The sequence below is a fragment of the Achroia grisella genome, unplaced genomic scaffold (assembly GCF_030625045.1).
Source record: "Achroia grisella isolate CSIRO2021 unplaced genomic scaffold, CSIRO_AGI_Agris_v1 utg719, whole genome shotgun sequence".
NCBI classification, from domain to species: Eukaryota; Metazoa; Arthropoda; class Insecta; order Lepidoptera; family Pyralidae; genus Achroia; species Achroia grisella.
The window spans coordinates 1006845-1021307 of NW_026713002.1; the positions used below are offsets into that span (position 1 = coordinate 1006845).

The 14463-nt window shown below is 35.4% G+C and overlaps 1 protein-coding gene across 5 annotated transcripts in view; it reads right to left on the bottom strand.

The window, feature by feature from the left end:
• Nucleotides 1-14463, bottom strand: part of LOC131850262 (zinc finger protein OZF-like) — a 31651-nt gene that overhangs the window by 9028 nt on the left and 8160 nt on the right. The window contains exons 6-7 of one of the 5 annotated variants that reach the window (XM_059200451.1): nt 4016-4296; nt 2018-3114 (exon numbers count right to left, since the gene is read on the bottom strand). The exons of 2 other annotated variants lie outside the window; for them this stretch is intronic. In XM_059200451.1, the coding sequence (XP_059056434.1) occupies nt 2803-3114; nt 4016-4296 (593 nt within the window). In that variant the 3' untranslated portion in view covers nt 2018-2802. Of the gene's footprint in view, nt 1-2017; nt 3115-4015; nt 4297-8443; nt 9191-12233; nt 12606-14463 lie in introns of those variants that run through there. 2 more of the 5 variants (XM_059200453.1, XM_059200452.1) reach the window with 2 other exon arrangements.

Below are 14463 nucleotides of genomic sequence, written 5' to 3' on the forward strand. Positions count from 1 at the left end.
GGCTCATCCGTCATACTCGTGAACGGGTGCTGCTTGTGAGGACTGATCTGTTCGGGTTACGAACACTGCTTAGACTATTTGCTTTAGTAATAGCATATGCTAGTGGTCACTTTATTCTTCCAATTTTAAAAATGGATCTGTATTATTGTAAAAATGTACAATATTTATTTGAAAAGAATACGAGCTGAGTTTCTTGTCAGTTCTATCATCTCGAACTCATTCAGAACTGATGGTAGATTTGACATATCATAAGAGTCTGTAATAGACCTACATGAATAAAGATATTTTGAATTTGAATTGTTGTATAACGTGATACAAAAACCTCTTTTGATACTGGAACATAATCCTTACTAATATTACAAATGTGAAAGTAGGGATGTTTGTTACGCAAAAACTACTGAACCGATCATCACGAAATTTTGTACACATGTTCTTAGAGGTATTAGAATGAACATAGGATAACTTTTATTTTAAAAAAAAAATTTTTATATAGAACAAAAAATACAATATCAACATTTTGCTAATTCAGCGCCGTCTAGTAGCCAGTAATGAAGTTGAAGTTATAAATCAGCGCCGTCTAGCAGCCAGTAATGAATAATATATAATGGATTCAATGCGAGCAAAGCCGCGGGTAAAAGCTAGTAAGTTTATAGTTTTTCATGAGTCGTCTCTTATTTTTTTAAGTGGTTTAAAATTTTGTTATTGGTATATATTACGATATAAGTGCGTTATGATGGTTATAACACACGAGATAGAATTACAACACGAGCCCAAGGCGAGGGCGTAATAGAGCCGAGTGTGTTAAACACGCACGTATATCGTACGTTTTTCAACACACTAGATTTTAAATAAACTCAATCATAAACCTGTGATGTGTACTGGTTCTGTGTTTTCTTTCTACTTTCCCATCGTTTCACTGTTTTAAATCAGCGCGCTGCCTACTGGTTGGTGCCTAACGGTTACTTCGAAAATTGATAAAGAAATAACAAATAGGATTATGGAATACAACTTCACTGTTTACATTTATAACACACGCGTAATCATTGTTAATTATACAGAAAAAAAAGTTTATATCTAAGAGGACGATCGCAAGTAACAACTAGTCATTTTTTATTTACGAGTTTATAATAAACTCGAAAGTTTGAGAGTACGAGTATAGATGGATGGATGTTTTTATTCTTTCACGCAAAAACTAGTGAACGGATTTTGATGAAACTTTACAGTAATATAGCTCATGCATCAGAATAACACATAGGCTATGATTATAATATTTATTAAGATATTATGTAAATTGCGGGATATATAATGATAAATGCTGCGTGGGTAAGCTAGTAAACTATATGTAAATGTTATGATAAGTAAAGCATGATTTTCTTGAAATGTACTTCAAATATATAAAATAAAAATTCTGTTAAATTTGAAATAATTGTTTATTGGTATATCCATTGAGACAAATACACGTTACTTACAATTTTTAAGGTAGACACAATTACTGTATTAACCCAAAACAAATCTGTAATCGACTTTAAAGATTTGTCATTAAAGTCCATTTTACTTCTTCATTTTTTTTAGATAAATACATTTAATATTGATTAAATATTGCACTATTTGAGGTGTTAAGTATGGATTTAAATAAATCTACAAATACATGAATTTATGTAACTTTTTATAATTTCAAAACAACAGGTATATTCACAAAATTCATATATAAGTCATTATTTAAGCGAAATCGCAGGTAACTATGGCCGATTAACTATATTAATATTAAGTAATATATATAAACATCGAGTGCCTTTTAAATATACCAAGGCTTCGACCTCTTTACTAGAAATCGGCTATTAGACGTGATAGTGATGTTCACGTCACGACAACACTATATCACGATAACACACCTGACCACTCATACGTTGGCATACAACAACGAAAATATGAGGGCGTACCGCAGATCAAAGATGTCACACTAGTCAGGCCATAAATACTGTTATATAAAAACTTTTTTTTTTTAAACTCTTTATTTCAAATTTGGAATATGCATATTATTTTAAAAACTTTCGTTTTTGCGCCATTTCGCATATTTTTTCGTGTATTGTATTCGACATTTTAAACTATAATATGGAATGGGGTGTTAAATAGGATTACAGTGATCGCCTTGCACAAATGGGTATGGAACTCTCGGTCATATTGCAGACACTTCAAGCTTGGTATCAGTCGTATGTTCGTATATCGTACTATCAACAGATACAACAACACTTCGTTTGTCGAAAACCAGAATATATCAGGGCGGCCGCTGTTAGATGAAACCGTGGAGATCGAGTCTTAAATAATCTTTGGAGCAAGCAGTAGCGAAATTTCTCTTGGAAACGATGCGTAAATCTATAGATTCGTGGACAAACAGATTAATGGCTTGTATAAAAGCCAAATGTGGCCATTTCGAATAGAATATTTTCAAACTTGATTCGATATGTAGGTATAAATATTAATAATATTACATTACTTCATTAAAAATAAATGTATTTTCATTTGTTACAGAAGTTATGGCTGGACTAGGTTTAATTTGAATGACTATTTTGTGGCATAAGAAAATATACCAATTTATTTTACTCTTTTTTCATAGATTTATTTTATATAGTTAGTGACTAGATGCAATAGCGTTCTGCACATAAAGAACCGACATATAAACATATATCCATACTAGTACATAATATTATCATAATGAAAATGCCCTCGTACCAAAGACCAAAAATCCCATATATATTTGAGGATCCACGCACGGTTGGCATCCCTGAAGAGTTTCTAAATGTTTTAAATGCCTTCACTTCGAACCGTCTCAGGATGCCGTCGGTTCATATGGTATTTTAAACTGGTGTCCTGTACAAACGCCTCTCCACAATGTTTACACACGTGTCTCCTTACATCCATATGTATCATTATATGTCTAGTCAGATTGTTCTTCCACCTGAATGTCTTCTCGCAATATTCGCACTTGTGTGGCCTCTCTGCCGTATGCTTTAGCTGATGTACTTTCAAATGCGAGGAGCTCGCAAACTTGAGTGGGCAAATGGAGCACTCATATTTCTTTTCACCCATATGGGTCTTTTTCTGATGCCATGTGACCTGTTGAATTTAGGGATTGACAGAATTTTTATACTGCAAACTAGCCTTTTTTTTCGGATTACTCTAAAGCTGTTGGCCGCAGCTGGCCTTTACAGCTTCACCGGACGATAGAGGGCCAGTGCAGATGGCATCCCAAACCAAAGGAAGGACCTATGGAGCGGCTGAAGGCCAACTCCCGCCTGTCGGATACGACTTTAGCCGGAGGGTTCGAAGGTGTTCGAACCTTGGCTTAGGCCGTCGTAATTTCGATCCCCGTTAGAATTGGACGGGGGATCAATCGGAGGGGGCAAACAAGTCGATGGGCTGACGGTATTTATATATAGGAGGAAAGGGATTGTCAGTAATGTAGACTGATAGCCCTATTGCTAGCAATGTACCATGTCCGATACTCCTCGCGGTTCCTCCTAAAAGCCATCATGGTCAATTTCTAGGGAATTTCGCCAATATGGGCCATCTGACCTGACCTCATGCTTTATCATCCTCTGCTGGTGCCCCGTCAGCGTAAACGTCACTATTACAAATGTATTTTTGGTAGCTCATAATCTAGTTTGGATTTGATAGGTATTGAGTATTATTATTGTCCCATACTGTTTATTACATTAAGCAATTAAGTTTAGTACATTAGGAAGGGGAAATAATTACTAATTCTTGGAATATATGGCCTCATAAAACATTTCTTCAGAAATTTTTTACCCGTTTATATTATAGAGTGAAAATATGGTGACACGTTTAATAGTCTATGGGGTACACCCAGACCGATACAAACAATCATACTCATTAATACAAATGTTTGTCCCGTGCGAAGAATCGAACCCGCGACTATCGGAAGTAAGGCCGGTGTGTTAAACCGCTACCCCACCGAAATGTTACAAGTGATACCGAATTCATTAATGACTCTAACCTGACTTTGAAACGCGAATTTTTTCCCGCACGCATTGCACGTTGGACGCGATATCCCATGCACCTCCTCCATATGCAACGCTCTCTTACTGGGCGCAACCTTTACCCCGCAGCGGTTACACGAATGCGCTGTCCGCCTCTCTTTTAAATGTACAAACAGATAGTGCTGTCTGAAAAGATCTCGTCTCTCGAATTCGCGAGAGCACGTGTTGCATACGTAGAGATTCAGCCCATCACCAGCGTCTTTGATCGTGTATTGATCAGCGACCTTCGATTTTTGGCCTAGAAAAGAAAGATAGACGTGAGTCGAACGGGTCGGAACGCAACGTATGTTTAAATTTAATGATTTTTTCACAGATGTTTACAATGTACACATCATTTAAAAAGAAATTAATAACCTCGGTGGTCTAATGATTGCTTCCGATGGTCGCGGATTCCTCGCACGGTACAAACATTTGTATTCATGAGTATGATTGTTTGTATCGGTCTGGGTGTAATATATTATATACTTGGCAGGCAGAATGAATTACCAGCGCCGCGACAGTTAGCTGTCACAACGGCAAATGCTGAGTGTCCGCCATGTTGCCAAGCATAAATCTTTATATATAAAAATTACTTGTCACGTTGTTTGTCGCGATGGACTCGCAACTGAACCGATTGCAAATTAGATTTTCAAATTGTGTGCAATTTGATCTAACTTGGAAGATATGCCACTAGATGGCGTTATTTCGTAATTGTGATATTTTTCGATTATTTAGTAATATAAACTTAATATTCCTACTAACAGATAGCGCTTTTATTGATTTTATAATTTCATAGCTCTTTTTTAGTAATACACAACTTCAAGACAGTTCTCCTAAATGGGGTTGTCAATTGAACGCACCCGTCGACGTGCCAATATTTGGAATATAACGTGGCAGAAGCAAGCCTACTGCCCTCTCTCAAATAAACTTATATTTAAGCACTTTTGAATAGTCATTACCTACTTTTTATTCAACCACGCTCGTTCGGAAAGCTGTCTCATCACAAGAAGAACGAAGAATTTTGTTAAAATAAAATAATTCACATTCTTTTTATTATTTATTATCAGTAAAAATACAATCTGGTATATGAAAGTTACAAATTTGGCCGCAAAGTTTTCACAATTAAAACAAAATAGTTTTTAAATACGACTTCAACGTACATAAAAGCAATATAAATTAAATTGACAGAGTAGAAATCCCCTCCGATCGATCCCCCGTCCAATTAAAACAGGGATCGAAATTACGACAGCCTAGTTGAGCTTCGAACCCCTAACAGTGCCCCCAGATGAGAGTTGGCCTTCAGTCGCTCCATAAGTCTTTCCGCGGGTTACCATCTGCACTCGCCCCTTAAGTGTAAAACTAGGTACGGCCAACAGCATTAGAGTAGTCATAAAAAAAGAACACATACTTGATACTGTACTTTAAGATCTAAACAAACAGACAGCAGGAGCGTATGTGAAAGTGCGTGCTTTTTTTTTTATATGCTAGCTATTTTTGGAGTTCCAAGTTGAGTGTTCTTTTATCTATATATTAATACATGAAGCAAAAACTTAGATGAAATTTCATTTATGAAATTTCGTACACTTATAGTTTATATAGAGGAGTGCAAAATTATAATTTTTATAATGATGCATAAAAATACATATGTCTATAAAATATATTACTCTTTTGTTTATTATAAGTCTGCGGTCAAATTGATAATTTGTAGATTAATTATTAATTATTAAATTTACAATAAGATACCAAAGAATATATTGGAAATACCCTTAAATAAATTCAAAACATCTGTTCAGTCATATATACTGAGCAAAGCCTATTACTCACTAAACGATTACTTGAATGACGAGCGTGCATGGCAATAGTTGTTCATGCACTGGATTTGCATTTAATGTTAGACATAGACACCTATACAACTATTCATTGTAAATATACCGGCTTTAAAAAAAATATTCAATGAGTTTCTTGCCAGTTCTTCTCAATTGGATCTATATACTGAACTGGATGGTAGGGAAAAAATTATAATATAAAAATATTTACGTTCATAAGCAGCTAAAATGTCCTACATGAATAACATGATTTTTGAATTTGAATGTCTTTAATATTATTTGTCATTTTGAAAATTTAACACTTACATCTGTCAATTTAGTCTCCGGTATTAAAAAACAGACTACAGTAAAGTTAATTTGTGGTCAAGCGTATTTAATTCCTTTACTTTCATATGATCCCTGCATGATGTCGAGTTATATGATACTTCAGGCTGCTCCGCTGCACAAATCCATCCCCGCACATTGTACATACATGCCTTCTATCGTCTAAATGCATTAGAATATGGATGTTAAGATTCTTTTTCCATTTGAATGTCTTCTCACAATATTCACATTTGAACGACCTGATGGCCGAGTGTTTCAGCTTGTGCTGTCGCAAATTTGCACAGGATACGAACGTCATGGTACAATGGGGACATTCGTATTTCTTTTCACCCATGTGATGCTGTTTATGGTGGCGTAACACCTGCAGAACGGTATAGATGATAATAATAATAACCCTGAACAATTCCTATAGCGCCATCTAGTTCCAAGCTAAGCAGATTGTGTTATGGTAGCACATCGCTTTAATCCCGATAGTCGCAGGTACGATTTCTCGCACAGTACAAACATTTGTATTCATGAGTATGAGATATTTTCCATGTACAAAGAAATGTATCTAAATATATCCTAACAGTTTTCTAGTATCCTGTCTAAGCACTCAACGCACCGCTCCACGGGGGCGGTGCTGCGCATCGGCAACTGCGGCCGGTGGCAGACACCGGCACTTGTCCGACCGGCATCTACACTTACCGGCTTACAAATAATTTACCTTTCTAAGTTTAATGTACATCTGTCTATATTTCATAACTGTTTCCATATTACATACATTAATCACAGTCCACTAGTTTTATTGGCTATCCAGGACTTAACAATCCATAACACAAGCTCTGTTTACCTTGGGACTAGATGGCGCTGTGTGAATTGTCCAGGGTTATTATTATTATATTGTACCTTTTTTTAAATGAATAAATATTGAACTTAAATATGGAATATAAAAATAGATAGTTTTTTAGTGCACTTACAATTGTCTAGTTCGATTAGTAAAGGTGAGCTAACAATTATGAAATTATTCTAGTTCTCAGTTTGTCAAATAATTATTTATTTATTTGAGCATTGCGTTCCATAACTTTAGAGTTAGTAGTTATTCTCTCTTGGGTACAGCAAGGAGAAGAGAAGAGAGGAGAGAGGGTCGAGTTCATTGTTATGCAATTACAAAATTGTATAAAAAACATATCGCATACACGAAATTAAGAAATTTTAATTATTTATTGTTAAATTGATTTCTTTTTGGTAATGATTCTAACCTGATTTGGATACTGGAATTTTTTGCCGCACGCATTGCACTTTGGCGCCGGAACGTCATGAGCCTGTTCCATATGCAACGCCCGCATATGCGTTGGCACTTTCACCGTGCATAGAAAACATGAGCGCAGTTTCGGCCTAAGTTTCAAGTGGACATGCAAGTAATGCTGTTTAAAATTTCCTTTATCCTTGTAACTACGCATGCATATGTTGCATAAGTAGTGTTTCGTCCCGTCACCGCCGTCTGTGAGCGTGTATTGGTTGGCGAGGGTCGTTTCGTCCCCTAGAAAAGAAAGACGTGCGTAAGTGGGACGGGTCGAAACTTGTCATGCGCATAGTTCGCGACTGATATCGCTAAATTCGCAGCTCGTTGAGACTGAGATCGCTCAGTTCGCATCTCTCTTGTGAACTAAAATAGTTCGTTCGCTCCCGACTCGAGTAGAGAGGTATTTAAGTATATTTTTCGTAAATATGTACTCCTATATTTTTTAGCAAGGCTACCAATATTCAATTAACTAAAGAACGCAAATTTTAGGACAGGTCTTTGGATGCGCTCTTTTGCAACTTGGTTTGCTATTTGAAATTATTTACATTTTTTTAAAAGTACGTAAATGCAAAATTGATAATAAAGTCACGTCGATGGGTACAGCTAACAGCTATTATACACGTATATTATATATAATAATTAAGATAGATATATATTTTAATATGTATTTACTGTTTATATATGTAATATATTGTTCATTATTATTTTTATATATATTCTTTATTGCACTTATATATAGTAAACAACATATTTATAAATAAAAATGTGAGCAAGGGTGGGCTTATCTCTGAAAGAGATCTCTTCCAGCCTAACGCTGTGATAGTGGACATAATTAGCGGATAATGGTAGTGCAAGAGTTCTTTAAAAAAAACATAACACGTTAAAAGCTGTACATAGTAATATTCTATTTGTGTATTTACAAATAAAATATTACTATGTACAGCTTTTAACGTGTTATGTTTTTTTACCATTCTATTCTAGCGCCACCTACCACTTGTCTTCATCTCTACCCAAAGGTTGTCTGGAAGAGATTGCATAAGCGATAAGGCCGCCTTTTGTACCTTATTACTCTGTTAATTAATTCATGTAATTTATCTGGTGAAATAAAGACTATATAAATAAAAAAAATGAGACAATCCACTACATAACCACAGATTATGTAACATCAACACCAGGATGATTCCTAACGCCGTGTTGCTTCAACGTAGACTTCTGTACAAATGCCTTATCGCAAACTTTACATACAAACTTCTTATCTCCCGTATGTATCTTTAAGTGATCCTTTAAATTATTCTCCCAACGGAACTCCCGACCGCAGACAATACATTTGAACTGCCTCGCTTCATTGTGTATCGCCATATGCAATCTCAAACTCAGATTATTGAAAAACCCTTTATCACATATTTTGCAGATCACCGTCTTCTCGCCCATGTGAACTTTCTTCTGATGCTGCAGTACTTGGTGGGGAAACCTGAACTTCTTGTTGCATATACCACATTTCGGAGCCGGTATATTGTGGGCTTCTTCTAAATGGTACGCTCTAAGGTACCCCGGGACCTTCTGGTCGCAATTTGGGCATTTGCGGACTTTTGGGCGTCGTTTTAAGTGGACAAATCTGTAGTGCTGAGATACGAGGGGTTGTGAAGCGTAGGATCTGTCACACAATTTGCATACAAAGCTGTCTCCCCTCAAGGTGTAATAGCCACCAGGTTTTTCTCCTAGAAAAGAAATGATAGAACTTTCTTGAATGCGCGGGAATATGCAACTATCGGCTGTATAATCTTTTGTCCTTTGCTTAAATGAAATGTTATTTTTAAAAACATAAGTGTAGCCGCATATATGTAAGGTAATTAGGTTGATTTTTTTTTAATTTGAAGAGAATCGAAGTTTTTTTTTAAGTTTGTCTCCATTGCAAAATAATTCGTATGAAATTAAGCAACCGCTTTTTTCGCATGTCATATTTGTAAATAATTGCATATTCATTATACTATTCAAACAGCGCCATCTAGACCTAAGTTAAGGTAGCTAGTGTTATGGGTACTAGATAGTTGTTTTTTTTCATAAGAAAACACCATGTACTCATGAGTATGATTGTTTCATACTCCATGCGAGGAATCGAGCCCATATGTATTTTTATTACCACACTAGCTGTACCCGCGACTTCGTCCGCGTAGAATTTAACTTTATTCTTCTAAAATAAAAGTAGCCTAACTTATTACGTAGGCTACTTGCCAATAAAAGTGCCATCAAAATCGATCCAGCCATTTCAGAAATTAGCCGGAACAAACAGGCATAAATATTGTAAAAAATTTTTTTTTGGTGTATGTACCTACCGCATTTATATACATATGCATGTAGTAAAAAACGGTATTTCAAAATTACAAACAGTCAATCCAATTTTATTTATATGTATAGATGTATAGATTATAAAAAAAATGTTCTCTGGAACGGCAATGCATGGTTGGTATCACAATCGTCACATGATGACGTGATGTCCGTGCTGATCATGTATATAGGCGACAGTTACCACTTACCATCATAAATGAACACAGGACAATTCACACAGCGCCATCTAGTTCCAAGCTAAGCTAAGCTTGTATTATATTGAAATTCAAATTCTTAGTCAAAAATCATTTATTCATGACCTTTGAACCGCTTATGAACGTAATTTTTTTTAATATTATATTTTTTTCCCTACCGTCCAGTTCAGTATGATGAAGAACTGGCAAGAAACTCAATTGAATATAGGTAGTAGACTACAGACATAAATACTTACATACATATACACAGAAACATCCAGACCAATACAAACAATAATATGAATAAAAATATTTGCATTATGCGAGAACTCGAACCCGCGGCCGTCAGAAGGCGGTCTATTGCTAAACCGCTAGAACACCTAGATTCATCTAGTTCAAGATTCTTTTTAAAACATTATCATAGTTAGCTAATAGAATTACATAAAAAAATTCAAACACATACAACATATACAGGTTTCATTTTATTTACATTCACTTATAATTTTTCATAGTTAATTAAAAAATAACAATAAAATTTTAAAAACTAATGTATAATATTTCCAATATTAACAATTAAATCTTTAAAATTAATAAACGTAAAGTTATACAGACGATTTTTTTTTAACATTCTGGTGTCAACCATACACCGCGTCGGATGGTAAATAACTTTTTTATGGGTGATAATGTAATGATGATAATCCATTATCATCCATAAAAAAACGATGTCGGTAGTGCTGTTCAAATATAGGTGACGGTTACCATCAGGCGGGCCGTCTACCTGTCATTCATAATTGTTTGCTATTTCAATTTAAAAAAAAATCATAGGCACCACTACAGTCTATATAATACAAAGAAATATCATCCTTAAATTAAAACTATTAAGTCACATTACTGCATGTAGAATATCGTCCCTATACCAACAAAACACTGGATAACTTTTTTTACCATTCGGAAAAAATATTATGTATTTATCTATAATAGGTAGAAGTAGTTAAAATAATGAAATATCCATACTAATAATACTAATATAAATGCGAATTTGTGTATGTCTGTTACATTTTTACGACCAAACGGCTGAGCAGATCTTAATTAAATTCGGCATAAAGATAGATTGAGACATGCGCGATATTTTTTAAAAAATATTGTAGTCTAAAAATATAAATTTATCAAATTTTTAATATGCAATTTTTGCTTCCGCCAAATAAAGCAATAATAGTTTCTTTTTATTTAATTGAAATGCCAGACATGCTGTCGGCTAGCCTGATGGTAAGTGGTAACCGTCGCCTATATACATGAACAGCGCTCGGACATCACGTTATCCTGTGACGTCTGAGATACCACTCATGCGTTATCATTACGGAAGACTAAGAACTCACTGCCTCTTATTTTGTCCTTCTACTGTCTAATTTTCACCTTACAACTGAAGTAAATACGAACTAAGTGAGACTGAGGTATTCACGCAAACGACTACAAAAAAATTTTCAGACTCTAATGCCGTTGGCCGCAGCTGGCATTTACAGCTTCAACGGACGATAGGGGGCGAGTGCAGATGACACTACAAACCTGCGGAAGGATGGAGCAGCTGAAGGCCAACTCCTGCCTGACGGATACGACTTTAGTCAGAGTGCACTGCTAAGGGTTCGAACCACGGTTCAGGACGACGTAATTTCGATCTCCGATTGAGTTGGACGGGGGATCAATCGCAGGGGAGACTTTTTTCAGTCTACATCTACCTACTATGCCATATCTGCCTGTCTCGATGGTCTTATGGACACTTACTTCAGTGCTGGTTCGAATCCTCGCACGGTACAAACATCTGTATCCAAGAGCATGAGTGGTAATTGTTTATATAGGTATATAGTATTAATATATAGTATTTACAAAAACAATGTATTTATGAACTTAAATGAGTTGTCTAGTACCCATAACAAAAGCTAAGCTTAGCTTGGGTCTAGATAACGCTGTGTGAATTGTCCTAAGATATTTTTCCTTACAGTAAAAACTGTCATCCGTTACGACTAAGGGTACTAGAAATTCACTTCAGGATGGTATTTCGTCATATGATAATTAAGACTAGCCTTCTGAACGAACGCCTGACCGCAAACATTGCAGATCTTCCTCCTATCACCCGTATGAATCCTCTCGTGGAGATCCAACGTAGTCTTCCTGAGAAACGCTTTCCTGCAGAACCTACAGTGATAATCCTTGACCGTTTTATGTTTAAACTTATGCTTGTACAGACCTTCGAAACTGAACGACTCGTATTCACAAAACTCACACTTGTATTTCTCCCCGAGCATATGAAAATTATTTATATGCTTTCTCAATTGTATCTTAGTGTTAAAAGTCCCTTTGCAGGCGTTACATTTGAATCTTTCGTCGACGTTATGCTCTAGTAGTTTGTGGACGGTCAGAGGGGCTAGAGTCATGAATTTCTCCGCGCAGTACGGGCAGGAATATCTTGGTATCTTATAATGTTTGGACTTCACGTGGAATCGAAGTGAGCAGAACTTGTAGTATCGCTTATCGCAGCGGCTGCACGAGAACTGCTCCCCGTCCTGGGTATAGTCGTCTTGTTGCAGCCGAAAGAGGGACTTCGTAGGCGTCTTCCCGCCTAGAAGCAGAAAACAATTATTGCCAATTTGTTCTTAGCTCTTCTTTCTTGGGATGTAGCGAGATTCGTCATTTTATTGAGGGTTTTGGGCTATTGTTAGGTGCTTTAGACCTGTAGCTATAAATCTATTGTGCTCGCCCTTTTTCAGAGTTCGCTACCTAGAATTGAAGGATATTCTTAGAAGCGATGGCTTTTATCTCCTCAGGATAGAGTGAAAACTTTCCAAAGAATATTTTATTTACACACGAGTGGGCTACAACCACATAGGATGTGTAGAGATTGATACTGATTTTATTATTATATTTTTATGTAATAGTCTCTTTTTCTTGGTTTCATTGTAAAAGCTGCGTGTTAGCTCAGAACATGCCATAAAGCTGAGTGGAGCCATTTCGGTATTTTATCCACAAAATATGTTTTTGTTGATTATTTTGTTTCTATTGTATTTATAAGCCACTGAATAAGTATTTTTTCTTTCTTTTATGATTCTCTCGTATCACACGTGTTAATTCATCTTATTGGTGATAACTATTAGTAAACTTTCATAAAGTTTTCTGAAACTTTCTATTCACTAAAAAGAATGACATATGTCATATCAGCTAGTTTTTTTTTATAATTATAACAACCGCAAATGTGTATAAATAATTATTTTTAACCGATTTCGTTAATGCAAAGTTTTGAACCAGGAACTAAAAGTGCGTCTTGTACCATAACATATAGGTCAATTCAATATTTTAATCACAAATCACAGACATCATCATCACATTTCTACATTCAACTCAAATATACAAGTAGAAATACATGAAGTACCATTTCATTATCAACCATTAAGAAATAAGTATAGAATTTACATCTAAATATATATAACTAAAAGGTGACTGACATAGTGATCTATAAAAGGCACAGCCCAAACCACTGGTCGGATCGGGCTGAAATTTGGCATGCAGGTAGATTTTATGACGTAGGCATCCACTAAGAAAGGATTTTGATTAATTCTACCCCCAAAGGGATAAAATAAGAGATGAAAGTTTGTATGAATCTTTGTCAATTTTAAACCGACCGGACTGAGACTTTGCATGCATAAAGCTACTATGACGTAGGCATCCCCTAAGAAAGGATTTTGATAAATTCTACCCCTAATTTATAATATAAATAGGAAATGAATCTTTTCTGATCCACCTAGAAGTTGAGAAAATAAAAATAAAGATACCGTCACGACCATTATCCCAGATGGGGTAATCAGAGGCAATTATGGTGAACGCAACACTTGATTAGACAAGCGGACATTTCGTTTGGCAGAGAGTAATTTTTCTTATCGGTTTATCGGTACATCGATAATTTAGTCATTTTTCAATATGTAACTATGGTAACACCACATATACAATTTATTAAAAAACATACATTTTTAATGATACTCTTTATTTCACTAAGTGGTTAAATAAAAAAAATATATAGTTACTTTGTTGCAATATAATCACATATTAAAATAACTAAGATACCGTTAAGACTGCAATCCTACATAGGGGTAGTCAGAGGTAGTGTCAACTGTCGATGATCGAACGCGAGACCATGACATGCCCATTTTTAGTTTGGCACAGAGTAATTTTTCTTATCGGTTTATCGGTGTGTCGATAATTTAGCATGTTTTTCGATATGTAAGTATGCTAACACCACATATGTCTACAAAATATTAAATTGATGTATGTTTAATGTCACCTTTTGTATTCCATATAATGGCTAAATAAAAATCTATTGTTGAAATATAATCACATATTAAAATAACAAAGACCGTTACGACTGCAATCCTATATGGGGTAGCCAGAGACATTGCATTCAGTCAACGTTGTGGTAAACGCGAGAC